Source organism: Sinocyclocheilus grahami, unplaced genomic scaffold (assembly GCF_001515645.1).
Source record: "Sinocyclocheilus grahami isolate Dianchi unplaced genomic scaffold, SAMN03320097.WGS_v1.1 scaffold331.1, whole genome shotgun sequence".
In the NCBI taxonomy this organism is placed as follows: domain Eukaryota; kingdom Metazoa; phylum Chordata; class Actinopteri; order Cypriniformes; family Cyprinidae; genus Sinocyclocheilus; species Sinocyclocheilus grahami.
Genome location: NW_015505510.1, coordinates 860,421 through 887,697, shown reverse-complemented (window position 1 = coordinate 887,697; position 27,277 = coordinate 860,421). Strand labels below are relative to the sequence as shown.

The following is a 27,277-nucleotide window of genomic DNA, read 5'->3' as shown; positions in this document are numbered from 1 at the left end:
CTCTCTCTCTCTCTATATATATATATATATATATATATATATCACAGACTTCAGAAAATAAATGCACTTTCAAATTTTTCACATGAAAGAAATGTATTTCAACTTGTCTTTCTGTTTCTTTCTAGAGGAGCAAACTGAATCAGATTCCCACTAAGTACAGTCGCTCCGAGTCTCTGAAGTTTCTGATTCTGACTGTGATTTCTATCATCTGTATAACTGGAGTGTTGCTAGCATCCAGCGTGGTCTACTGTCTGCGTCATCGCTCTCATCATAAACTCAAAGAGAAGCTCACCAACCTTGGCTCTGACCCCACCACTGACGCCACTGCTACCTACCAGGTACCAAAGAGCGTGTGTGTGTGTGTGTGTGTGTGTGCAGGGCTGCTTGCTTGAGATTATTTCTTTGATTGATATGAGATTTCCATCTCTTTCTCCCTAGGAACTGTGTAGGCAGCGAATGGCAGTAAAGCCTCCTGTAGAGAAGCCAGATCCTATTCATTCTTCTCGTATAAATAGTGTGTCATCTCAGCTGAGTGACGGCCCGATGCCAAGCCCCTCTGCACGCACTAGCACCTCCTCCTGGAGCGAAGAGCCCGCCCATTCCAACATGGATATCTCTACTGGTCACATGATACTGGTACATGCATAAACCAATACACGAGAACACTGTAAAAGTTTGAAAATGCAACACAGATGCCTTTATTCAGTGACAACTGGTGCCATGGTAAAGCTTATATCTTCACTCACAAACATTAAAAACTTTTTTCTTTGAATGTATCATCATGCGTTGTCTTGTTAAATACCAATTAAAAAAACAAAACTAAAAATTTTATTAAAATTAAATTAAATTAAAATAAAACAAAGAATAAACCCTAAGATTAAGTGAACATTTTTTATTAAATGTTCATTATTTTTGTCTTTTTTTTTTTTTATGTATTATTGTTATTTCAGTTTCCATATTTGTAATAGTTATTAGAGCGAGGAATGACCAATGAAGTTCATTAATATTTTATGAAAATTAAAATGCACAAATATATTTGGTGTGTAAAAAAAAAGAAATATATTGTTATTGTTTGTTAGTGGTTTGTGTCTAATTTAAAAGTTTGTTGTCAGTCATTTTTTTCATGTTTTTGAAAGAAGTCTCTTATCCTTGCCATGGCTGCATTTATTTAATTTATAAAACAGTGAAAGCATAAAATATTGTGTAATATAATTATAATAGTGAATTACAGTTATTACAGTAGTGAAATAACTATTTTCTAGTTGTATATTTTCCAATTAAATTTATTCCTGTGATGGCAAAGCTGAATTTTCAGCAGTCATTAAACCTTTCTGAAATAAATTAATTTCTTTAAATAAAAAAAACATACTGACCCCAAACTATTTACAATTCCCTATAAGTTTCCATTTCATTGGGGGCTATTAAATTATCTTTCACCACTGGATAATGGCACAAGACTCACAAAACATCCTGTTTGTTTCTTTATGCACTCATGAAGGCGTATATGGAGGACCACCTGAAAAATAAGACTCGTTTGGAGTCTGAGTGGGAGGCTCTCTGTGCGTACCAGGCCGAGCCCAATGCCACCAGCATCGGCCAGAGAGACGGCAACGTCAAGAAAAACCGTGCAAGCACAGTCATAGCCTGTGAGTCACACGCACAAACATATCTACTTTCAGGTGCTTTGTTTATTCATGTACACTCTAAAAAATGCTGTGTTAAATATAACCCAGCGCTGGGTTAAAAAGGGATAAACCCAGCTATTGGGTTGTTTTGAACCCAGCGCTGGGTTATATTTAACCCAGCATTTTTTAGAGTGTACTGTAACCATTAGTGTATTATTGAATTTCTGTGATGTAAATGAGTTTTTCAGAATTGAAAATAAAATTTGTTTGTTTTTTGTTTAGACGATCATTGCAGAATAACTCTGAAGACGGAGAACAATCAAGGCAACTCGGACTACATCAATGCCAGCCCAATCGTGAGCCCAAACTACATATAATTCTTCAGAAAAAAAGCAACAAATTATTACTCAAACAACACACTACACATATAATGCAAACTGCGTCACAAACTGAATAAACCATTAGGTGTAGGAAACGTTAACTTCAGTATGCTGCAGTGTGACTGCATCTGTAGAAAACACTTAGAGTAAATTACTTTGGATAGAAGGCATTGATTAACTGTCTGTGGACCAGTTAAGGCAAAAAACTGAGACCTGTTTCATCACCACTATGCCCTTGTGGAAGACACTTAACGGCTGGTTACTGAGCACTATTTGCTGTTATCACAGTTAATGTTATATTACAGAAAATTTGGCCATCGACCTATCACTCAGAAGCATGCAAAATTGAAAATTGTACTGTGCAAATTGTGTGCAGTATGGATTTTATGGCCACGTTTGCAGCATCAGATGATTTGCATAAGTGAATCGGTTACTATAATGATGCAGACAGTGCATGCAAATAAACTGTACTATTAGTGTGTGCAATTCATTCTTTGTGTTTTGAATGCTCATTCTCATGTGTATTATTTAAACTACATACAACCAGACTACATGTAATGCAGAAGGGTTTAACTGTGTTGTTTTCTCTTAGATGGATCATGACCCTCGTAATCCTGCATACATCGCCACTCAGGGACCGCTGCCCTCCACCGTGGCTGACTTCTGGCAGGTAAACTGCGTTATGTGTTTGTAAGCTTACATCAATGTTTTTTTTTTGTCTTGTAGATCATGTCGGAGAGTGTGTTTGTGTGTGTGATCTCTAACACAAGGTCTGAGAGAGTCTGTGAGTGTGTCTTGCAGATGGTCAGGAAGAGTGTGTACGGAATGTGTCTGTGTAGTGTGTGTGTTCTTGTGCAGATGGTCATGCAGTGTGTATAATGTTGTGTGTGTTCTCTTGCAGATGGTCTGGGAGAGTGGGTGTGTGGTGATTGTCATGTTGACTCCTCTCACTGAGAACGGTGTGAAGCAGTGTTATCACTACTGGCCCGATGAAGGCTCCAACCTCTACCACATTTATGAGGTACCACACAAATACACTCTTTGCAGAGTGAGGATGACTGTGGCATTTTGTTCTGCTGTTTTGTGAATATTGACAAAAGAGTTAGCTTAGACAAAGTGTTTTCTGTCATATTTGGACATGGTACAGCAATTCCATTCCATTTTAACTACTTTTGAACTGAATAAACTGGATAAAAAACAATATATTATTTATCGTAAATCTGTATCAGTCATGTGACTTTTGCAACTTATTTATGACCATCAGCTGGGCATAGTAATGGCAGTGAATACAAAATCACTTGAAAATAAATTGAATTTGATCCAATCAGGTGCCAGAAAACATTTTTATTGATCTCCAGTTAGCACGGACCCTCCCAAATGCAATAATTGTGGACATTTATAAATTTATTCCACAATCCATCTCAATATACTGGCACTATAAACAGATGGATTGTGGATTAAATTTACACACTATAAATGTCTGCAAAGGATAAATATGTCAGCACAGATCCTAACTTGCTAAAAATGTCAGTAGAAATGTTTTCTGGGATGGATCAAATCCAGCTTCTTATTTTTTTTTTGGTATCTCTGATCATGTGCTTATGTAATAGCTGCTATTGCTTTGCCCTGCTAATGATCATAACTATGGCAAATGAAACATAATTTGACTCAAATGGATATATAAGTAAAGAATATATTAAAATAATCAACAAGTAAAACATGTAAATAACATTATTGCATTAATAATAGATAGAAAAAGCTAAATTATAGAGTTTAGGGTTATTGTCTTAAATGCAAAGCCACTGGTAATCTCACTAAATTGTACAGTTCTTGTCAAGCCATTTCATATTGTAAAATGTTTTTTTTTGCCATACTGTATATGCACAGTCTGTGTTCTTTATAGAGGCTTAATGTTTTATATTGCTTGCTTTTAAATTTTCAGGTTGTAAAGAATTTAAAATACAAAATGTTATTGTTCACCAAAAAAAATTATAATTTGATCATCATTTACTCACACTTAAGTTGTTTCAGAACTGTAGGAATTTCTTTCTTTTTTGAAACACAAAGGAAGATATTTTGAGAAAATGCCTCATTTTAATTTTTGTGTGGAGTTTCCTTTTAAAGTGCAAATTCAGAAAACTATAATGGGGCAGACACAAAACAGTGACAAACATTTTGGGTTTGGCTTTCTGTATTTTTTATTCAGCCCTCTCTGTAAATAGGAAGATTTGCACTTCTGTGTCATGCTGTTTGGTATATAAACTCTTTTTTTTCTCTCATATGTAGGTTAATCTGGTTTCTGAGCATGTGTGGTGTGATGATTTCCTGGTTCGGAGTTTTTACCTGAAGAACATGCAGACTAACGAGACCCGTACGGTCACACAGTTCCACTATCACACCTGGCTGAACGACCAAACACCCGAAACCAGCCAAACCCTGCTTGACTTCCGCAGGTGCGACTATGAGAGCGTGTGCACGTGTTGCCTGTTTGTTGTGCGAGCGTGTGTGTGTGTGTGTGTGTGTGTCAGCTCCTGAGCGGTTGCCAGTGTCATTTTTGTGGTCGTGCAGCTAGTTCACTGGCTCCAGTTGCATAGTCACAAAAGTGATCATTGACAACTGCGACTCTGCATCCAAGTGCACCCTGGGATTCCAGCCCCTCCCTCTATTTCTTTCCACCCTAGATCTTTGTTCAACCTTTCTGTCTGCTAACATCTGACCTATGATTTCCTCCTTTTCTTCTCCTTACCTACAATTCTCTGCTCTCTCTGTGTTTTTCTTATATATTCAGTTTTTCTCCTATCAGAATTGTTGTGCTTTGGTCCTGGCCCCGCCCCTGTTAATGTTCATTTGAATAAAGCCAGCAGCATAAACCAGTAACATGTCTGAAGCTAATATGACTGTGTGTTTGTGTGGGTCAGGTTTTGTCCTGACCAAACAACTTAGTAAATAGAATTATTTAATTAATAAATGAATTAATTTAGAATAATGAATAATGTTCGAATGAAAATAAAAAAAAGCAGAGAGGTTTTCTTTAGGGTTAGGTTTAGGGGTTGGGGATGGAAAATATTGTTAGCTTAGTATAAAATGAATAAAGACCTTGTAAAAGCCCTCAACATGACAGAAAAGCAAACAACGTGTGAGATTTGTCCTACGTAATTAATCTTTTTGAATCCCCAGTTTTTATAATCACTTTGATGTCAAAACCTTCTTTTAATACACTACTGTTCAAAAGTTTGGGGTCAGTAAGATTTTTTTTTATATAAATACTTTTATTCAGTAAGGATGCATTCAATTGATCAAAAGTGACAGTAAGCTATCTGTTCCAAATCAATGATGTCTTTTGTACTTTCTGTTCATACAAGAATCTTAAAAAATGTCAAATGTAAAGTTCCCACAAAAATATTAACTGTTTTTAACACTGCTAATAAGAAGAAATGTGTCTTGAACACCAAATCAGCATATTAGAATGATGTGACACTGAAAAAATTGAGCAATGATGCTGAAATGTCTGCTTTGCCATCACAGGAATAAATTACATTTTAAAATATATTAAAATAGAAATTTGTTATTTTAAGATATAACAATATTTCACAATTTTACTGTTTTTACTGTATTTTTGATCAAATAAATGCCTTGGTGAGCATAAGAAACATATTTTTAAAATATTAAAACTCTTACTGACCCCAAACTTTTCAACAGTAGTGTATTAATTTTTTTATTATATAAAAGATATGTAGCACTCCATCCTTTTCTATAGAGCTTAGCTGCATCTGAAATCTACTTTCAGTTTTCATATGTCTCTGTCTCTGTGTGTGTGTGTGTGTGTGTGTGTGTGTGTGTCTGTGTTTATGATTGTATGTATGTCTTCTTTCCAATAGGAAAGTAAACAAATGCTACCGTGGACGATCCTGCCCTGTCATTGTTCACTGCAGGCAAGTAGAAACACACACTTGCAATAATGTGATATTCAATATATATTCTTTGACATTTATGCTTTAATATTACTTGCCATTAGAGATGCCACAAAACAGCCTCTGTTGTCAACTATATATAAAATATTTTATGCAAAAAGTAAAATACAGTAAATAAGGCATGTATTCAACATAAATGTTCACTAAATAAACAAAAGCAGAAGGATGCTAAATCATTGTCATACTTATATAACAATGCACAATAATAAAAAAGTTGTTTTAAAATTAAATTTAAAACTCAACACAAACTCTCTGATGTTCCTCCTTCAAAGTGCCAAAATTCAAATCAGCAGACCATAACCAGGACATTTTTGCCATAGAAAACAGGGTTTAAGTGTACAAAAGCTGAACTCGCCATCGCTGTGTTTGCAACAGTAGTTTTATGTGGTGGCCGCAACTACTAAAAGACAGATGGTTGAAAGAAAACATGTTTGGCTATTTTCCCTGCCCATGGTGTCATGATGACATCAATGGGAAGACAAAGTCAATGGGAAGGCAAAGTCATGCAAGAGGCAGAAAACGTTATTACATTTTGACTGAAGGGTAAAAAATATATTAAAGGAACAGTTCACCAAAAAATGAAAACATGTTGAAATTATACTCACCCTCAGGCCATCCAAGATGTAGATGAGTTTGTTTCTTCAACAGAACAGATTTGAAGATAATTAGCGTTACATCACTTGCTCACCAATGGATCCTCTGCAGTGAATGGGTGCCGTCAGAATGAGAGTCCAAACAGCTGATAAAAACATCACAATAATCCACAAATTATTATTAACTTCAGTCCATCAATTTATGTCTTGTGATGTGCAAAGCTTCGTGTTTGTAATAAATCCAACATTAAGATGTCCATAATCCATAATATTGCTTTCGCCAGTGAAAAAGTAATCTTGTCTGAATCAGGAGTGAAATATGCATCAGTGAAAACAGTTCTAAACAAATATGTCGGTTGATTTTCATGTGACAACAGGACGACAGGGATGGAATTTTTCACTGGAGGAAGTGCTATTAAAGATTATTGACTGGTATTTTGAACAGAAGTTTTCAGTTTAAAAGTAAAAAGGCTGTCATGATTAATTTGTTTCTTACAAACATGAACTGGAGTGGATTACTTGTAGATTATTGTGATGTTTTTATCAGCTGTTTGGACTCTCAATCTGACGGCACCCATTCACTGCAGAGGATCCATTGGTGAGCTTGTGATGTAATGCTAAATTTCTCAAAAGCTGTTCCCATGAAGAAACAAACTCTTCTGTATCTTAGATACATAGGCCTGATGGTGGGTACATTTTCAGCAAATTTTCATTTTTGGGTGACCTTAACATGCAACATTTTTTGGGGGATTACTGACACTGAAAAAATAATCTGTAATTTGTCTTTTTTATCTATTTAATTATTTTTTACTTTTTTAAATCTTGCTTTTTGTCCATCAGTGATGGAGCTGGACGGACTGGAACGTACATTTTGATTGACATGGTGTTGAATAAAATGGCCAAAGGTAAAGACAAAGAAAGCTGATTGTTAATTATCAGTGGGTATTCAGTAATACTTTGCACATTGTGGACAGTCAGTATAAATTCTGATTGAAATATGATACACAATTCTTTGCTTTACAGGTGCAAAAGAGATTGATATTGCTGCTACGCTGGAACACCTGAGAGACCAGAGACCCAACATGGTTCAGACCAAGGTATGTACACACACACACACACAATAATACACTGAAACACACAATCTCTTTCATACTGACACGTACTGTGTCTGTGTCTTTCTCAGGATCAGTTTGAGTTTGCATTGACGACTGTAGCTGAAGAGGTGAACGCTATTCTCAAAGTCCTGCCACAGTGATACTTCCTTTCTTCCTCCCTCTCAGTTGTATAAAAACTCTTATCCCATTTCTGAGAAGATATATGTCCTATAGAAACTATTTTGTCTGTAAATGATTGGACTATATTCAGTAGTAATTAGGAATTGAGTGTTGTTTCAGTTCTGTGTGATTATGAAAGCACATTATTTTAGTTTTTCGCCATGTCATTGTTTCAGATTTTAATTACTCTCTCATCGTTACTATTTCTATTGCATCACGCACAGAAAACTGGCCAGATCTGTTCTGAATATATAGATAATTGGAACTGAATTCATTAAATTAATCTGTATGTGCTTCGTTATTTAAGATTTAGAACTGTGTTCTATGGGTTGTGACAACTTCAGTTTATCTGATCATCAGAGACTCATACAAAGCAGTAACATCTTGCATGTGAGATTATACCAAGATCACAACACTCTTAAGAATAAAGGTGCTTCACGATGCCATAGAAGAACCTTTTTGTCTAAATGGTTCCATTAAGAACCTTTAACATCTGAAGAACCTTTCTGTTTCACAAAAGGTTCTTTGGGGCGAAAGAAGGTTCTTCAGATTATAAAAAGGTCATTAAGAGATGGTTCTTTGAAGAACCTTTGACTGAATGGTTCTTTGTGGAACCAGAAATGTTTCTTCTATGGCATCGCTGTGAAGAACATTTTAAGCACCTTTGTTTTTAAGAGTGAAGGAGAGAATTGCTGCCTTTCCAATCCAAGGAAACTTCACTTAATCAAGATGTTTAACTTTTATTATAAGACCTGAACGTTTATTATAAGACTAAAACTCTTGGGAAGTACTACCACTTTCATTTGGTATTAAAATTTAATCTGTGCACACAAACAGTGTGGATAGCAAGTAGAAGTGCATGCAAGACTTGTGCAGTTGTGCTTTATGAACTTACAGCAAACTTGTGCGTTAGAAAATGTAAACAAATAAAGACTAAATTGATGTTGTGTGATTCTAGCAAATTACAAATACAGTGTCTGATCTCCATGTTGTTATTGGGAAGTTTCATGAGTATAAGGAGGAGTTCATATCAGTAAACATCCACAAGAACAATAAACATTCACGCAGGGAATGAGGTTCTGCATATCCTGATGCTCTTTGTGGGTATGCAATTCATCTCTTAATACAGATATTAATGTGGCCTGTCCCCAATAGCACCTCTTACATCAAAAAGTAAACCTAGAGCAGGCTGTTCCTCCACTGTCTGCCAAGATTCATTACTGTAAAGAGACTTTGTGATGGGCTGGTTTGTCTCTCAAACATGTCTGTTTTGACTATATGAGTAATCGTTGTTAAAATCCCAGTGATAAGATTGATCATTACTAACAAGCTCATCTGTATGACTAAGTTTAGTCTGTGCATATTTCAATTCAACATTAACAGACTATCAGTGTGTATTGCAACTGAATAATTGACGCTGTTTTGATCCTGTGCAGCTCCATAATAAAGTTTCATGTGTCTGTGAAGTAAAGCAAAAGTCCCTACTGTCCAGAGTGTTTAAACACACAGATGCACATTTATTCTGAACCATGTGTTTACACACAATTTAAGAAAACACATAATCATGTAACCAATGATTTTTTAATTTGATATTGGTGAAAGCTTATGTTGTTTAAGCTAGTGCAGCTAAGCCATCTTTGGAAAAGTCCGTTACAGAAGACCTTGTTTATAGTTTTAGCAGAAGCTGTTTTTTTTTAGAAGATCCAGTAACTTTAGAGATCACACCTTAACCACAGACAATCTTTTTGTAGAAAGGCACAACCCGTTTTTATCTGGTGAGGCCGTGGGCTGCAGATCGCTCCAGACTGCTTGCCAGTTCATTGATGTACATGTTAAATAACATTGGGCTTAAGCAGCAGCCCTGTCTCACTCCACGCTCCTGGGAAAGATACCTTGTACGTTTGGTGCTGATTTTTATGCCACATTTACTTTCAGTGTACATTGATTTGATAAGGTCATAGGTTTTACCTCCTATGCCACTTTCAATAAGTTTGCAAAATAGTCCTTGGTGCCAAATTGAGTCAAAAGCTTTTTAAAGTCAATAAAGCATGCATATATTTTACCTTTATCTTGGTTAACATGTTTTTCAATTAGAGTATGTAATGTATAGATGTGATCAGATATACGGTAATTTGGTAAAAATCCGATTTGACTTCTGCTCAGTACATTGTGTGTGGTGATGATGTCTATAGTCGAGCATTTATTATGCTACAGAATAACTTTCCCAGGTTGCTGCTCACACAGATGCCTCTGTAGTTGTTAGGATCAAATTTATCTCCATTTTTAAATATTGATGTTATCAAGCCTTGATTCCAGGTGTCAGGGAAGTAACCTACACTCAGAACGACATTGAATAGTTTTAGAATGGCCTATTGGAATTTACTGCTTGTGTGTTTTATCATTTCATTTAATATCCCATCAGGTCCAGATGCTTTTTTGAGTTGTAGGATTTTGATTTTTTTCTTCAAGTTCTTTATCAGTTATTGGGCAATCTAATGGGTTTTGGTTATCTTTGATTGTTAATTCTAGTTTTCCAATTGGTTGATTGTTTGATTTTGCTTACAGTTTGTGTCTGTTTGTACTTTATTAAACAATGTTTGGAAATTACTTTCCTATATTTCTCCATTTTGGATGGCCAATTCTTCATGATCAGTTTTTTTTCAGATTGTTCCAATTATCCCAATATTGGTGTCTGTTCACTGACTTCTCAATTATTGTCAGTTGTTTTTGGGTGTATTGTGCTTTTTCTAATTCTAGTTTTTCCAGTTGGTTGATTGTTTGATTTTGCTTACAGTTTGTGTCTGTTTGTACTTTATTAAACAATGTTTGGAAATGACTTTCCCATATTTCTCCATTTTGTATTGCCAATTCTTCATGATCAGTTTTTTTCAGATTGTTCCAATTTTCCCAAAATTGGTTTGTGTTCACTGACTTCTCGATTATTGTCAGTTGTTTTTGGGTGTATTGTGCTTTTTTGGTTCTGAGTGTAAGTTTGTAGTGTTTTAGTGTTTCACTGTAAAGAAGACGGATCTCTGCATTATTTGGATCTTTGTGTTTCTGATTTGACAATGTTCTCAGTTTTTTTGCGCATAGTTTGGCAGTCCTGATCAAACCAATTTTTGTAATTTTTGGGTATTTGATTTTTTCCCTTTATTTTTTCAGTTTATATTGTTTTGCTGATTTTTAAAATATGTAATTTCTATCTTTGACAGTGAGATCGACACCTTCATTACTGTGAGCATAGGTGTTATTTAGAAATTCGCTTTCAGGTCCCCGCAGATGAGCACGTTTCCCGGGGCCTGGAAGTGGCTTGTCTCTTCCTCTAATGTGTAGAACATGTCTGTAGTATGGGGACTCTGATGGTGGGATGTATATGGCCGTATTCGGCCATCAGTGTTGGGCAGTAACTAGTTACTAGTAATTTAGTTATTGTAATAATATTACTTTTTGCAGTAACTAGTAGTGTAACTAATTACTAATAAGATTTCAGCAATAATATTACAGTCACCATCCATAAAACAGCTTAGTTACTTAGTTACTTTTGATGCCTCAACAATCAAATCAATCCGACAATCAAATAATTCCTAGATTTATTTTCATAATTGTCACGACTCGCACATGCATGTGATGTCCAGAGTGCAGCAGGCAAGCTTGGAATACGGAAAAGCTTACATTCAGCAGATAGAAATATTGCATTATATTGATTTTGTCAGGAAAAAAGATGATCTGAACACTGTTGTGTAAGTTGTGACTTTACTTTACTCTGGCATTACATCCCACCCACATCCCTCTGATCAGCATGTGGTACATTATATTACTAAAATTAAAAATATTTTTGGAAAATTTAACAGTTTCTTACGAACTTATAAATATGATTTGATCAAATACATAATGAAATATAATCGTATATGGGTAACAGAGAGATAATAAAAAAATTAGCTTCAAGTTGCACATGACAATTAATGAGATTAATACAACACTTCTACTTGAATGTCACTATCAGTCACCACTGAGTGTTTGTAATAAGTTCTGATTGCGATCCAATGTGGATTTTGGTCAAATGATGAGGCAGAAATATGTTGTTACATTCTAGAAGAATTTTATGTGGAAGATACACAGTTACAACTTCTGTGGGGCGTGAAGAAAAAGTAATGTAACTAGTAGTGTAACTAATTACTGTTGCCAGAAAGTAATAAGTAAAGTAACAATATTACTTTTGAAAGGAGTAGCTAGTAACGAGTAATATATTACATTCTTTGAGTAACTAGCCCGACACTGATGGCCATCATATACAGCTCTCTCTCTGTATATCGTAATTGGCAGAAAAACACAAAGACTATATCATGTAATTGTAGTGTTTTAAGTGTTTAAATATAAAGCCATTAACGTGATTATAAAAGCAAAAGAAACATCCAAACGTTGAGCGTCAGAGACTTTTATTTTGTAAACTGTGACTTTTGAACAGGAAGCGTCTGCCTGAAATGCTCCAGTCTTCTCTGTAGCAGGAGTGTTTTCAGGGGTCATTTAAAGTTCGTGGCGTGCCTGAGTGGTCTAGAAGAATTTTATGTGGAAGATACACAGTTACAACTTCTGTGGGGCGTGAAGAAAAAGTAATGTAACTAGTAGTGTAACTAATTACTGTTGCCAGAAAGTAATAAGTAAAGTAACAATATTACTTTTGAAAGGAGTAGCTAGTAACGAGTAATATATTACATTCTTTGAGTAACTAGCCCGACACTGATGGCCATCATATACAGCTCTCTCTCTGTATATCGTAATTGGCAGAAAAACACAAAGACTATATCATGTAATTGTAGTGTTTTAAGTGTTTAAATATAAAGCCATTAACGTGATTATAATATATAGATTATAAAAGCAAAAGAAACATCCAAACGTTGAGCGTCAGAGACTTTTATTTTGTAAACTGTGACTTTTGAACAGGAAGCGTCTGCCTGAAATGCTCCAGTCTTCTCTGTAGCAGGAGTGTTTTCAGGGGTCATTTAAAGTTCGTGGCGTGCCTGAGTGGTGCTGGTGAAAATGTCCGCGGTGATTCCTCGAATCGAGCAGCTGTCATCGAGAGTGGTGCGTGTTTTGGGCTGTAACCCGGGGCCCATGACACTGCAGGGCACCAACACATACCTGGTCGGGACAGGCAGAAGGTGCACGAGATGCATGTGCTTGTTTGAGCTATTTGCCACTAACAAGCTATTCATTGAACGTAACAAGTGTGTGAATGTTTATTGTCTGTGTCAGGCGAGTGTTAATTGATGCAGGGGAGCGCGCGGTACCGGAGTATATTGTCAATCTGCGCGAGGCTCTGAAGCAGCACGACACGTCCATACAGCACATTATAGTCACACACTGGCATCACGACCACGCTGGAGGAGTGCAGGATATACTCTCAAACTTTCACACAGGTCAATGATATGTATGCTGTGTACAGGTTTTGACATTTGTTCCATAAATATGTGAATTTGTGCTCTCAAATCAGCTTTAACCAATGTAAATATCATTATTTTAGTATGAAAACCATGGTGTGTATATAAGAAACCCTCACTAATGTAGCTACATGTGTTGCAGATTCAGAGCTGAGGGTCAGTAAACTCCCTCGGTGTCCTCCACAGGAAGAAGTGATTGGAGAACAGAATAAATATTTCTATCTCAGTGATGGTGATGTGATAAAGACTGAAGGGGCAACATTACGGTAAACACACACACACACACACACACACACATACATATTCTGTAGATGATTTGCTTACATAGTAAGCAAACTTTTGAGTCAAACTCAAAAGTTTGGGGTAGGTAAGATTTTTAAAATGTTTTTGAAAGTCGCTTATATCCTCACCAAGGTTGAATTTGTAAACTTGTGAAATATTAATATAACTTTTCTTTTTAATATATTTTAAAAGAAAAACGGTGATGGCAAAGCTGAATTTTACTTAACACATGATCCTTCAGAAATCATTCTAATATGCTCTTTTTTTGGAGCTCAAGAAACATTTCTCATTATTATCAGTGTTGAATATTGTTGTGCTGCTTAATATTTTTGTAGAAATCGTTTTACATTTTTGAAGGATTTTTTTTTATGAATAGAAAGTTATAAAGAAACAGCATTTACTTGAAATTGAAATCTTTTGTGACAATTAAAGGCTTTACTGTGACTTCTGATCAATCCCGTGCGAATCGGCCATGTCTGTAATTTGTAAAGTGAAAATTCCCCCGCAAATGATCTACCTACCATATTTCGCCAAACACTGAGGTCCTGTGATAATATTAGTCCCGTGCGAATCGGCATCTCTGTGATTTGGCCAGCATTTGGCGAGTCGTATATCAGGTTTTTGTTTCCTGTGTGCCTTTTTATCCATCTTCCGCGAAGAATGGAGCTGCGTTGAAGTGTTTGATTGTATTTTGGGATCTGTCATATCGCTACAATTTGCAGAAAGAGAAAGCTGAAAAGGTTTTGAGGTTAATGTGTTACAAATATATCAAGCATAAAGCTTGAGATATTATTTTAACCTGGTGAAATGTAAATGACACGAGGCAAGAAACTATATTAGTTTTTTTTTTTAATCCCATCTAACCGGACCATAGAATGGGACTTTCAAAGCCTTGGCATCGTATCCTGGAGATAAGTCAGTAAATTCGAGTAAAATCACAGACTTCACTTATCCCGTGCGAATGCACCACACGAAATTCAGATGTGGGGGGGTAATTTCAAAATCACACAAGGTCCCCAGATAATACTAATCCTGTGCAAATAGGGCTTTAGTGTGTACATTTATAAATGCAAAAACAGTAGTTAGTTGTTTCCTTTGAATAAGTTTTTTTAATATTGTATGTGCACGTAGGGTGCTGTTTACTCCCGGACACACAGATGATCACATGGCATTATTGCTGGACGAGGAGCAAGCTGTGTTTTCAGGTGACTGTATTCTTGGAGAGGGAACGGCCGTGTTCGAGGACCTCCATGATTACATGAAGTCACTGCAGAAGCTCCTCAGCATGAAGGCTGACCTCATATATCCAGGTGAGTGCATGTGCGATGATCATTTTCTTTTCAGAGTGCTTTCTACCTAAAATTTTCGGTGCCACTAAGAAATGCTTGTGTATTTGTGTGTCAGGTCATGGTCCAGTGGTCCAAGACGCATGTTCTAAGATCTGTGAGTACATAACTCACCGCAACGCAAGAGAACAGCAGATCCTAAATGTTCTGCAGGAAAACAGCGGAAATGCGTTCACCTCCAGCGAGCTGGTTAAAGTGGTGTACAAGGTTCATCTTTTTTCTAAATGATCTTAACGCTTTAATTAGACTGAATCAAAAAGCATTTACATTTGTAGTATTTAGATTTTAATAACAGTGTCAAACCTGCAATCCATAAGGAGAGAAAATAAAACAACAGATATAAAGTGGGGACCAAAAGTAAAAGGCATTGAACCTTTTAAAATGAATTAATACATTTTTAAAAAAACATTTATTTACTTCTAGAAAAGCAAATATGTGATTTTGTGAACTCCTTTCTTCAGACGTGGGACAATCCAAATACTATACATGGCATTCTGAAAGTCACGTTTATTTTATAAATTCAAATTTCCCTCAGTTTGTTATGCTGATAATGCACTTTGCAATGAAAATATTTGTATGAAATCCTAAAAATGCAAAAGAAACACATTTTCACCAGTGCTCTCAAGACACTTGTTCCCCTCTGTATGTGAAGTTAACTTTTTACATTTGTTGGTTCTTTTTAAGTAGTGACTGCTTTATCAGACAATGTGCGAAGAATTAGAGTACATTATTCATAGAAATGTTAAGTTATTATTTTCTAAACTGTGTACATTACATGATTTTCATGTGTTTTTTTATGTTGTCTGTAATATGCCAGGAGACCCCTGAACACCTCCACAGAGCAGCAGAGTTTAACATGCTGCACCATTTAAAGAAACTCCACAAGGAAGGAAAGATCTGCCTGGCTATGTGTGTGTGTGTGTGTGTGTGTGTGTGTGTGCGCACGCGCGCGCACATGTCTGTGTGTTCACCTGTGCTCTATTGCCTGCCTGCTTTAACGATAATTTTTGTTTCCTTGCAGCTGAAGGCTCAAATGACAAGAAGTGGAAGAGCAATTTGTGACATTTTTTACCCAGCACACTCATCATCCACAGTGACTAATAAAAGGTTCCCAGTGAAGTAAGATGGACTTAAAGGCACAATATGTAAGATTCTTTTATTAAAATATCCCAAACGGCTGTGGGGATGAAGACCACAACTCCCATGATTCCACACTCACACAGCATAGCCTTTGCTTCTTTGTTTATTTTGAATCTGCGCCCTCTAGCGGCGAAAATTACATATTGTGCCTTTAAGGGGACACTGGGACTAGTCACTTTTTTTCAAATGTTGACCTTCTGTGAAAATTCTGCTCTGATAGGAGGCTATTAACATTTACATTTATTTAGCAGACACATTTTGTAAGTGCCTTACAAATGGCCACATTTAAACGGTATAAATCATGCAATACAAAACCATTCATAAAATGGGAAAACATGTAAAAGGTAATGACCCTTGTAATCCTGTGAAATTGTATTGTTGTTTTGGACATACTGCCATCTGATTAATGTAGCGTCACATGAAAACAATAGCAAAAAGAATTTATTCATGAGAGACTGTACAATAACATGTAAATAAAAGTAAAATAAAGCAACTTTTATGAGGCTAATGATATAACTGGAATTATATTATGTCTATAGCTGTAATTATTTAATGAGATAAAAATATCAAGTCGAATTGTATTGTTGTTTTGGACATACTGCCATCTGATTAATGTAGCGTCACATGAAAACAATAGCAAAAATAATTTATTCCATGAGAGACTGTACAATAACATGTAAATAAAAGTAAAATAAAGCAACTTTTATGAGGCTAATGATATAACTGGAATTATATTATGTCTATAGCTGTAATTATTTAATGAGATAAAAATATCAAGTCTCTTTCATTTGTAACATTTAATCATTTCAAATGTTGTACATCCCTGCGGATTTTGTTGGAAGCATTTCATTGATTAATTATGTTCTGCTAAATCACTGTTAATCAAAAATGTGCAAATATCTTATATATTTCAATAAATTATCATGGTTTGGCGGATTTTTGTTTTCTAAAATGTTGCCTTATTTCTTTATAAGTCAGTAGAGTGCATTGTTTCAGCCAGCCTAAAAGCGTTTGTTATGATTGTGTATTATAAGATTTCATTTAAAATTCATTTTGAATTAAATTAATCTTTAAAAAAGGTTAAAAAAATGTCCCTGGGATTTAGAGGATAATAGTATTTGCTCTTACTGCATGAAAGAGTTAAAATACAGACTGGGGTGGTGCAGCCCCATTTTTTGACAGCGGAATCGTGAACCGGAACTTAACGTTTATTTACTTGCACCCGCTGCGGTACAGTCTATGGGCACAGACCGAGTGCGCTTGGAGGCGATACAGCTGACAGTGATACCGTGAATAACGGACAACCCGTGCTACCCCTCCGTCCAAGGACAAGGATATTGTGATCACACGGCGAAGATCTGATGGTGTGTCGGAGCCGCGTGCAGAGGGAGGTGACAGAATACCGTTTAACGACGCCGATGGAATTAACGTTAATCGTGGTTCTTAATCTAGCGCAGATAACGGGTCAGAATGCGCGTGTGTGATGCGGCCGAGCGCGCGCGCTGCAGTATCCGCGCAGAGGCGCGTGAGCCCCCGGCTGCAGGTCGACCGTCGAGCCAGTGTGTTGTTTTGGTGAATATGTGTCGAATTGAAATAAAAATGGTGCTGTAAAGAAACAAAGAGGGTGTTTATATATAGTTGTAATAAAGCATATCTGTTTAGGGGTATTGTTTTGTTGAAATGAGCCAGCGCAGAATGTCTGCGTCTCTACAGCGCTTATAAACGGGTCGGATAGCCGGTGTGGACCGTTGTCTGTGGTCGATGATAAGCCGCAGCTGGTTTATCTGAGATATGCTCGTGTTTCAGTGTGCGTCTGTGTGCTAGACGCGCTGAGGATGGCATCCGGTGCCGGTGTGGAGGCGGGGGGAGGGGGCCCCGCACCCGTGAAACCGTTCCCGTACTTGTGTGAGGAGTCTTCTCAGGGTTTGAAAACTAAGAGCCTCCCCGCGCTCAGCGGCAGTCAGGCTCCGGAGCAGGACGCGGATCAGACTCTGCTCTCTGCCCCGACAGGGCGTCGTGAGCCGGAGGGACGCGGCGCTGCTGCGCTCTTGACGCTCCGCCTGCCGCGGCTGGCCGTGAGGCGCTATGTGGACGGGATCCTGTCGGACTCGCGCTGCTTTCTGTTCTGCATGTGTTACCTCACCTTCATCCAGTCTCTGATGGTGTCCGGCTATCTCAGCAGTGTCATTACCACCATAGGTAATATACTTGCGCACGGGCAGATCTCTTCTCTTCTCTTCTCTTCTCTTCTCACAGTCCAATCTCAACTTTTCACCTAAAGCCTTGTCTTGTCCCAATTTTTCAGTCTCTTATCTAGATATCATCAAGGTTTGGAAGGTTAAAATGTATTTCACCACAGATTACAAAATACATGCTTTAAAAAGTAATTTGTGACATATTTCCTTAGATTACACAAGTTTTGTAACTTAATCTAAATACTTTAGAATACTTTGGAATACTAATAAGGTATGCAATGCAAAAGGTTTTCTAGTGAAAAGTGATGCCCACCAAACATAGGACTTAGGACGCATATTATTTTTAACATCAGTTTTCCTTCATTTCTTGAAGGAAGCAAATGCAGACAATCTTTAAAATAAATAAATACGTATTTATATATAAAAAAAGAATGTATTGCCGTTCAAGAAGGAAACGCAATGCCAGGGTGGCGTGTAAACTTTTTGAATCGGGTGAACAGGTTAGTTATTTTGTCCTTTAGGAAACATGGAAGTATTAGTTTCTGAAGGGCAGCACTAAATGGAAAAAGAAAAAGATCTTTAAACAAAATAAGAAAAATGTACACATCATCATTTTGTTAAAATGATTACAATTTTGCTAATTCTGCAAGGAGTATAAAACTAATTAGCAGAACTGTAGCTTAGGATGCGTCATAAAATCAATTGCTGTTGATACTAATTGCCTGTTACAGTTTACAATAAAGTTTAAACAAAATAAATGACATTAAAATGTAAAGTAATCAGTTTGGTAATCTAAAGTACTTTTCGGATGTAACTTGTAATTTGATTACCACCCATTTAAAATGAAACTAATGGAATACAGTTACTCATATTTTGTATTTTAAATGTACTTCCCAACCCTGGATATCATCTACACTGAATATAATCGCTTAACTTCTTTTCATGTTTCCTCCTCTTGATCTCCATATCATACCAACTTTGCCTTCTCTCAGTAACATTTCAGTCTCATGTCTTCATCCAGAGTTTCATGTTATCTCTTCTCATCCCAACCTCCTTACAGTCTTCATCTCATAACAAACTCCAATTTTTAAAATCTCATCTCAGTCTCATCTCCTCTTAATAACATTTCAGTCTCATCTCTTTATTTCTCATGTTGTTTCATCTGATCTCGTCCTAATCTCTCTTCCTCTTAAAAGCATTTCAATCTTGTCTCATTCGTCTCCTTTCATCTCACCCCAATCTCAAATTTCTAATTCAAATCTGCTCTCCTCTCAGCATCTCTCTTGTTTCATCACATTCCAATCTATAATTTCTCAACCTCATCTCATATTAATCTCTTCTCAGTCTCATCCCCTCCTCTATAAATAATATCTCAACTCAAACCATATTCTGTTTCAACATCGGAGTATATTTATGAATTTTATACTAAACGAATCCTGTGTTTTCCAGAAAAGCGGTACAGTCTGCGGAGCTCAGAGTCGGGTCTTCTGGTCAGCTGTTTTGACATCGGTAGTCTCCTCGTTGTGGTGTTCATCAGCTACTTCGGTGGGCGGGGCCAGAGGCCTCGGTGGTTGGCTGTAGGAGGCGTGTTCATTGCTGTGGGTGCTGCCCTCTTCTCCCTACCTCACTTCATCTCTCCGCCATATCAGCTGGAGGAGCTGAACAGCACAGTAGGAGGAGAGGGGCTCTGTGCCGGCGGGAGTGGCAGCAGGCAGGGGAGACCAGCACTGTCCAGGTGCCAGCGGGACCGGGAGGAGAGTGAGCACGCCCTGTACGTGGCGCTGTTCATCTGCGCTCAGATCCTCGTGGGAATGGGATCGACTCCCATATACACCCTTGGACCAACTTACCTGGATGACAATGTGAAGAAAGAGAACGCATCCCTGTACCTGGGTGAGTCGAAGTGAGGCTTTGTCTGTGTGTTGTTGAATGGCTGGGTCAGTCAATCAGGTAAAGTGTGTCGCTTGGGGCCATGTTTTTTCTTACATGAGATCTACGCAAACATTACTTTGTCGCTTCAAAAAGTTCATATTAAATAGATCATAAAAGTAATCCATATGAATTTAGTAGGTCATTTTCTGAAGAGACTCTATCACTTATGAATAGGTTTGATCTATTTATGAATAGATACATTTGTATAGTTTTAGTTTTATGTTAACAATAACAAAACTAAGACAGAGTCTGTGCAGTAACAATCTTAGATAATCTGATTTGATTTAATGTGGACTCATCGGTGTGTTAGTCTTACTACTTCTGTATATGCATGGAACAATATTTTAGAAGATTTTCTTCAGGTTTCATACCCAGAACATTTAAACATTTAACATTTTTAAACAGAAAATCAACATTTGGAACTGACATTTATAATTCGCTAAGTGGGCATGGTAACGGTCCATGCTGATAATCTCAAAATTGCAAATATTAGCTGTTTGTACCAGTCAATAATAAGAGTATATATGTGCGTGTCTGAGTATGACATGAATGTGTTTGACAGGAAGCCACAATTGAGATTAGGTTTTGTCCACAACAGTGCCTTTTAGCCTGGTGGTTAACAAGTTTTATTTTTTTCTACTTTCTAAAAAAATTATGTGACCTAAATTCTGCCATGCAAAGTCTGTAACCACATACAGTAGCATATGACAGCTAAAGAAATTGAATTGTTCTCGTTTTGTGCGTGTTTAGCTATCATGTATGTAATGGGAGCTCTTGGACCAGCCGCTGGGTATCTGCTGGGTGGGATTCTGATCGGATTCTATGTCGACCCCGGTACCATTGTCAATATTGATCAGAGTGACCCACGGTTTGTGGGAAACTGGTGAGGAAAATCTTGTCTCTCGTTTGCTGTTTATTAATTAACATGCAGTAAACCTAACAGCACTGTTAACCCTCTCTGTGTCTGTCTCTCTCTCAGGTGGAGTGGGTTTCTTCTGTGTGCTGTGGCAATGTTGTTGGTAATCTTCCCCATGTTTTCCTTCCCTAAAAAACTTCCTCCACGGCACAAGAAAAGTAAAAGACGTGTAAAAAAGGGCGCAGGTGATGTCTCCAGCGATGACAAAATTATGAAGGAAAAGAGCCAGGCTGTCTCGTCCTCTATGGGTTTTGGCAAAAATATCAACGGTGAAACCTAATGTCAAATCTAAAATCTAATTCTGATCAGATCATCTTTGAAGTATGATGTCACACTAGATATTTGACACAGCTAAGATTTGCGTTTTAGTAATGGCTAGCAAGATGGACATGGCTATTTTATTTTATATTTATTTTTAAACAATATTCCTTTAACTTGGCATCCCTGAACTGTCTGGTGTTTTTTTATCTTGAATTTATATTATTAATTTCTTTGTTAATAGCGGTGTTTAGTATTATATATATATATATTTATTTAGTTTTCATTTCAAGTGCTTTTGTCTTTTTCATTAGTTATATATAAATGTGACCCTGGACCACAAAAATTGAGATTTAAACATCATATGAAAGCTGAATAAAATGGAAATAAGCTTTCCATTGATGTACATTGATACAACTATTTGAAAATCTGGAATCTGAGGGTGCAAAAATATTGAGAAAATCACCTTTAAAGTTGTCCAAATGAAGTTCTTAGCAATGCATATTACTAATCAAGAATGAAGTTTTGTTATATTTACAGTAGGAAATTTACAAAATATCTTCATGGAACATGATCTTTACTTAATATCCTAATGATTTTTGGCATAAAAGAAAAATCAATAATTTTGACCCATACAATGTATTTTTGGCTATTGCTACAAATATACCCCAGCGACTTAAGACTGATTTTGTGGTCCAGGGTCACATATTAACTTTATTTTTATTTCAGTTTTATTAATTTCAGTACTCCAGATTACTTATTTCAGTTAACGAATATAGTTTTTTACTAGTTTTAGTTAACAATAACAACACTGATTTTTAGTATGAACACATTTTGGATGACACATTTGAAATCAAATTATAAATCTGTCTTGTTTCTCTTTGTCTGTTTCTGTCTCTCTCCAGATCTGCCAAAAGCAGCAGTGCGTATATTGAGTAACGTGACGTTTTTATTTGTGAGTTTGTCGTATACGGCAGAATGTGCCATCGTCACAGCCTTCATCACTTTCATTCCCAAATTTATTGAATCTCAATTTGGTGTTCCAGCATCTAATGCCAGTATATACACAGGTACAACACACACTCACACTGACACAAACATGTGTCGATCTGATCACAGTACTCACTGTGGGTGTTTAGGAATTGCGAATTTGTGTGTGCAGGTCTGATCATCGTACCCAGTGCAGGTGTCGGTATAGTTTTAGGTGGGTACATCATTAAGAAACTGAAGCTTGGTGCAAGAGAAGCAGCAAAGCTGGCCATGATCTGCAGTGGTGTGTCTTTGCTCTGCTTTTCCACTCTCTTCATTGTCGGCTGCGAGAGCATCAACCTCGGTGGAATCAATATCCCTTACACCACCGGGTAATGGAGTAAAACCCTGTAGACCCGTACATAAATATCACCTGGAAACATGAGCCGCACTGAATGATGTTCCATCTGTATTTTGCAGGCTGACTCTGTCTCACCGAAACCTGACGGGAAGCTGTAACGTCAACTGTGCCTGCAGGATTCATGAGTATGCACCTGTCTGTGGCTCTGATGGCATCACCTACTTTAACCCATGTCTGGCTGGCTGCAGCAACATCGCCAACCAAACCTCAGGAGTGAGTCATTTTTAATCAAGAGTTTTTAAAACGAGGTCTGTGGTCAGTTGAAATGTAGATCAACAGCGAATCCAGGGCTTGACAAAACCATGTTGGGGTTTATTCTGCTGTAATGCCCAACTGATTGCATGTTTTCTTACTTTAAAATAAAATCTGTTTACGGTGATTAAGCATATGCTTACTACAATTTGTAACTCTTAGATTTTGGATTTAGTTTTTAGTTTTTTTGTCCATTTTCATCTTTCTGGTCTTTGTGTTAATGGTTAAATTAAACTAGTAATCAGAAAGCATGTCTTATTGAAATCATCCAACTTCTAGAATTTAACAACAATTTATTAAGAGTTTAACAAAAATGTCATTTTTAGGGCCATATGAAAGTTATTTAATTTTTTCTCAAATTCAATTTTATTGTTCCCAAATTTAGTGTTTTCCATTTAAATTTTTCTGGATTCAATAAAGGTTTCATTCAATTTTAATAATCAAAAATCAAATGTCTAATCACTTGAATTCATACAACTATTAAGTTTTTTGACTGAATTTTGTATTTCAGTCACACATTTTCCACATTCGCGATAATCATAGGGTCCTAAAATAATTTCTGGACCCCCTGGCTATGAGTCGTGGACCCCACACCCCACTTTGAGAGTCACTGGCTTAAGATACCAACATTTTTCATGGTAGCCTAAAAATTTAACCACCTGAAAAAATTGTCTCTGTCAGTATTGTTGACATTTTTCATGTGTATCGTAACATGTGTTTTCTCCCTCTCAGATCAGAAACTATTCGGACTGCGCATGCGTTCAGAGCAGACAGGTGATCACGCCGTCGGGAGGAAACCATGATCTGCAGGTGGTGATTGTGAAGACGTACCTAAACGAGAACGGTTATGCACTGGCAGGAAAGTGTGAGCGCACATGTGGAACGCTCATCACCTTCCTCATCTTTCTCTTCATCGTCACTCTCATAACCGCCTGCGCTCAGCCATCCGTCATCATCGTTACGCTCAGGTCTGCTTCTCTCCATGTACTCCGCTATCTTCTCTCTGTATCTCTTTGTTTTACTCATTCCTCTTTTATTTCCTGGGCAGGTCAGTGGAGGAAGAGGACAGGCCGTTTGCTCTGGGAATGCAGTTTGTTCTTCTCAGGACTCTTGGTAGGATTGGATGGATTTGATTGAATTCATCATTTTTTTGACTGTCCAATAAAGCTGAGAAAATATTGAATATTCATCATATGTTCAGGATTGATTTGCTGGCAATATAGGATTAAGCTGGATTTTAATGCCCTTTTTATTTGGCCATTACATTTCCCGAAGACCATCTCAGAAGACTATCATTTCTTGGCTCATGACTTGGAAGAGTATTAAAACCAAGATGTTATAATAGCATCATAAAATATAAGCTGCTTCATTCAGTGATTCAAAACTCTGATTTAATGATTCATATGCGCCTTCATTCAAAAGTGTTCAGTGAAATCTCACTGTGGCATTTTTCGTATATATTAAAAGGTTGATGATACAAAAATACAGAAAAACTAATATTTTGAAATATTATTACATTTTAAAATAACTAATATTATAATATGCTGATCTGGTGCTCAAGAAACATTATTATTATTATTATGTTGACAATGTTATTATGTTTCAACAATGTTGAAAACTGATGTTCTGCTTAAGATTTTTGTGGAAACCATAATACATTTTTTTCTCCAGGATTTTTTGATGTATGGAAAGTTAAAAAGAACAGCATCCCTTTGAAATGAAAACCTTTTGTAACATTATAAATGTCCTTACTAACACTTGATCAATTTAACATGTCCTTGCTGAATAATAAAAAATAAAAAAAAGATTTCTTTAAAAACAAAACTTACTGAGCCCAAACCTTTGAATGGTAGTATACATAAAAAACGAAAGATATCTAAAAAATAATCAAAATTTTAATCAATTAGTTGCTAAAATTATGAATATTTAAAAATGTTTTGATATATTCTCTCTTTCTGTCTGTCCAGCCTACATCCCCACTCCTATCTATTTTGGAGCTGTGATTGACACCACCTGTATGCTGTGGCAGCAGGATTGTGGTTTCCATGGGTCCTGCTGGGAGTACGATGTCACTTCCCTCCGCTTTGTTTACTTTGGGCTGGCGGCGAGCTTGAAGTTCCTGGGCTTCCTGTTCATCTTTCTCACCTGGTATTCGCTGAAGCAGCGCGAGGAGCAGACGCACACACACACGCACGCACACACGCTTTCCCCGCTGGACACGGTAAGCCACCTCATCTGTCACGCAGGAGGTCACAAAGGCCACGCCCGCACACGCTCCTGTCCTGTCTTCCTGCCACGCCTGCCAGAACACTCCCACGCTGCAATGCCAACTGGACACGCCCTTAGCCGTGGTAACAGCTGCCCTGGCAATGGCCTGAAAGCAATAACTCCTCCCGTACGGTCACTTGAAAAAGTGGCGGTGTGAGGACTGGAGCCATGCACACACACACGCACACACATACTCGCTCATACACATGCATGAAACATCATACGATTATGACAGCTGATTATGTAAATGGTAACATACCACACCGCTTATAGCCATTGCTGGTGCCTTTTTTTTTTTAAACACACATACAAAAAAACACTTCAAAGACACATTATCACAGGATATTTGTGAAGCACTGATTAGTAATAAAACTTTTTTGACAATACCTCAGCAGGACGAATACCTCTGTTGTTCATCACATACAGATACAAACATACTCAAACACATATAGTCATCTCATCTAGTTACCTATAGTGTTAGTTGTGCACATACTCTTTTGCTTCTCCTGTACAGCAGACAGATACATGTACTTGTTTACCTCATTTATTCACCATTTTTCAACAGTGAAGGGAAAGCGACTGCAAAGTTTTCTATGCAGACTCCTCCCATCGCACTGGCTCCTCCTAAATCACCTTAGCCCCCCCCCCTAAAAAACCTCCATACCAACCATTTTTTTCTACACCCAGACTGTAAATTCCTCCCACAGTACTGACTTCAGATGTGTTCAACAGATAGATTGGTGTACAACATCAAAGTACCACGAGAGCTATAGAGTGCAGACCGCTACATATGCTTTCAAATCACTTTCATGGTACTTTGATGTCATTCACCAATTGGTCTGTACAGCAGCGCTTCACATCGAACACACCTTCTTCACATTGGCTCCTCCCAAACTTTAAAACCCTCCCTTAAACAAATTTTCAACTATTTTGGCCACACCTACATTGTAAACTCCTCCCCCAGTACAGACTCCTCCTGAACCATAATAGCCCCTCCCACACTTTAAAACCCCTCCCCTAAAACAACCGGCTTGTTCGAGATGAACTGCACTAGCCTGCCACCGGCTGGCGAGATCTGCCGCTTGCAGTCGGGGGTGGAATTGAAAGCAGAGACGTCAAGTCGGACGCTTTCTGCTCCTGGTAGTTACGCGCGCGTGGTGTTTGCATGCTATCACCGATGAAGTGAATTAAATGCAATATTTGTCTGATACACAGACATTTTTAGAAACGTTTTCATGAGCAACAGAAACACTTTTTATATACTGCTTAATACAGCGCCATCTGTTCATGAATAAAGTTCAACATAAACATATACTATTTAAATACCAATAAAGTTGAGGTAAATATGCTTTTATCAGTGTTTTTTGATAAATGTGACCCAATATAACAGTGTGACTAAAGTAAAAAAAGCTTTTACTGTTAAAACACAGATTTGTGAGCATTATTGGAATTGAATTGTTAGAATAAACCCGAAACACACATTGGGCTTGTCATCACAGAATCTGACCAATGAGAATAAAGTGTGTCATCATCAAGGCTTTCGCAGCCGATTTTGAGCAACCGCAGCACCTGACCAAGGCGGATGGTCTTGTTTTGCTCTCGCAGTACTTTGATGGCACATGTTATTGTAAGGCGACTGCAGCACCAATCAAAGTCAGAGACAAATTTTCGAACCAGAATGCATTGCTTTTGATTTCGATCTTTGAGGCGCTGCATGAAGTCGAACAAGCCTAACATATCTACCAACTATATTGACCACTCCTAGAGTGTAGACTCCTCCCACAATATTGACTCATACAAGTTCTGGCCCCTCCCAAACTTCAAACTCCTCCCCTAAAACAACCTCCATGCCAACAATTTAAGTTCCACCCACAATGTAAGCTCCTCCTTTTGCTCTAACTCCTGAATAACATTAGCCCCTCCCAAACTTCAAACCACTCTCTTAAAACAACCTCTCTACCAACTATATTTATTTACCACGCCCAGAGTGTAAACTCCTCCCACAGTATTGACTCCA

At 37.3% G+C, this 27,277-nt stretch overlaps 3 protein-coding genes across 6 annotated transcripts in view; all 3 read left to right on the top strand.

The window, feature by feature from the left end:
- LOC107602645 (receptor-type tyrosine-protein phosphatase N2-like) overlaps nucleotides 1-8,313 on the top strand; it is a 26,564-nt gene extending 18,251 nt beyond the window's left edge. For all 3 annotated transcript variants that reach the window (XM_016295206.1, XM_016295205.1, XM_016295204.1), the window contains exons 13-23: nucleotides 126-338; nucleotides 439-636; nucleotides 1,499-1,646; nucleotides 1,908-1,981; nucleotides 2,598-2,675; nucleotides 2,907-3,026; nucleotides 4,292-4,458; nucleotides 5,884-5,937; nucleotides 7,410-7,474; nucleotides 7,593-7,666; nucleotides 7,753-8,313. In XM_016295206.1, coding sequence (XP_016150692.1) covers nucleotides 126-338; nucleotides 439-636; nucleotides 1,499-1,646; nucleotides 1,908-1,981; nucleotides 2,598-2,675; nucleotides 2,907-3,026; nucleotides 4,292-4,458; nucleotides 5,884-5,937; nucleotides 7,410-7,474; nucleotides 7,593-7,666; nucleotides 7,753-7,824 — 1,263 coding nt within the window. In that variant the 3' untranslated portion in view covers nucleotides 7,825-8,313. The remainder of the gene's footprint in view (nucleotides 1-125; nucleotides 339-438; nucleotides 637-1,498; nucleotides 1,647-1,907; nucleotides 1,982-2,597; nucleotides 2,676-2,906; nucleotides 3,027-4,291; nucleotides 4,459-5,883; nucleotides 5,938-7,409; nucleotides 7,475-7,592; nucleotides 7,667-7,752) is intronic.
- A 4,441-nt stretch (nucleotides 8,314-12,754) lies between these two features.
- Nucleotides 12,755-16,077, top strand: LOC107602616 (beta-lactamase-like protein 2). Of its 2 annotated transcripts, none has more exons than XM_016295156.1 (7): nucleotides 12,755-13,002; nucleotides 13,097-13,260; nucleotides 13,424-13,547; nucleotides 14,695-14,873; nucleotides 14,968-15,116; nucleotides 15,727-15,813; nucleotides 15,930-16,077. In XM_016295156.1, exons 1-7 carry the CDS (start codon nucleotides 12,881-12,883, stop codon nucleotides 15,969-15,971), a joined length of 867 nt encoding a protein of 288 aa, XP_016150642.1. In that variant the 5' UTR covers nucleotides 12,755-12,880; the 3' UTR covers nucleotides 15,972-16,077. The 2 variants fall into 2 exon arrangements, with proteins under 2 accessions (XP_016150642.1, XP_016150641.1); XM_016295155.1 differs by having other exon boundaries at nucleotides 15,727-15,816; nucleotides 15,933-16,077.
- A 1,199-nt stretch (nucleotides 16,078-17,276) lies between these two features.
- On the top strand, nucleotides 17,277-25,908 carry LOC107602641 (solute carrier organic anion transporter family member 5A1-like). The gene is made up of 10 exons (XM_016295201.1): nucleotides 17,277-18,248; nucleotides 19,694-20,137; nucleotides 20,927-21,059; nucleotides 21,156-21,361; nucleotides 22,256-22,420; nucleotides 22,513-22,711; nucleotides 22,800-22,953; nucleotides 23,725-23,960; nucleotides 24,041-24,105; nucleotides 24,960-25,908. Exons 1-10 carry the CDS (start codon nucleotides 17,885-17,887, stop codon nucleotides 25,415-25,417), a joined length of 2,424 nt encoding a protein of 807 aa, XP_016150687.1. The 5' UTR covers nucleotides 17,277-17,884; the 3' UTR covers nucleotides 25,418-25,908.
- Nucleotides 25,909-27,277: the final 1,369 nt, after the last annotated feature.

Coding starts and splice junctions, on each gene's coding strand:
- LOC107602616 (XM_016295156.1), top strand. CDS start 12,881: ATGTCCGCGGTGATTCCTCGAATCGAGCAGCTGTCATCGAGAGTGGTG. Junction 14,874..14,967: donor GGCTGACCTCATATATCCAG/GTGAGTGCATGT, acceptor TTTGTGTGTCAG/GTCATGGTCCAGTGGTCCAA. Junction 15,814..15,929: donor AGGAAGGAAAGATCTGCCTG/GCTATGTGTGTG, acceptor TGTTTCCTTGCA/GCTGAAGGCTCAAATGACAA.
- LOC107602641 (XM_016295201.1), top strand. CDS start 17,885: ATGGCATCCGGTGCCGGTGTGGAGGCGGGGGGAGGGGGCCCCGCACCC. Junction 18,249..19,693: donor CAGTGTCATTACCACCATAG/GTAATATACTTG, acceptor TGTGTTTTCCAG/AAAAGCGGTACAGTCTGCGG. Junction 24,106..24,959: donor TGTTCTTCTCAGGACTCTTG/GTAGGATTGGAT, acceptor CTGTCTGTCCAG/CCTACATCCCCACTCCTATC.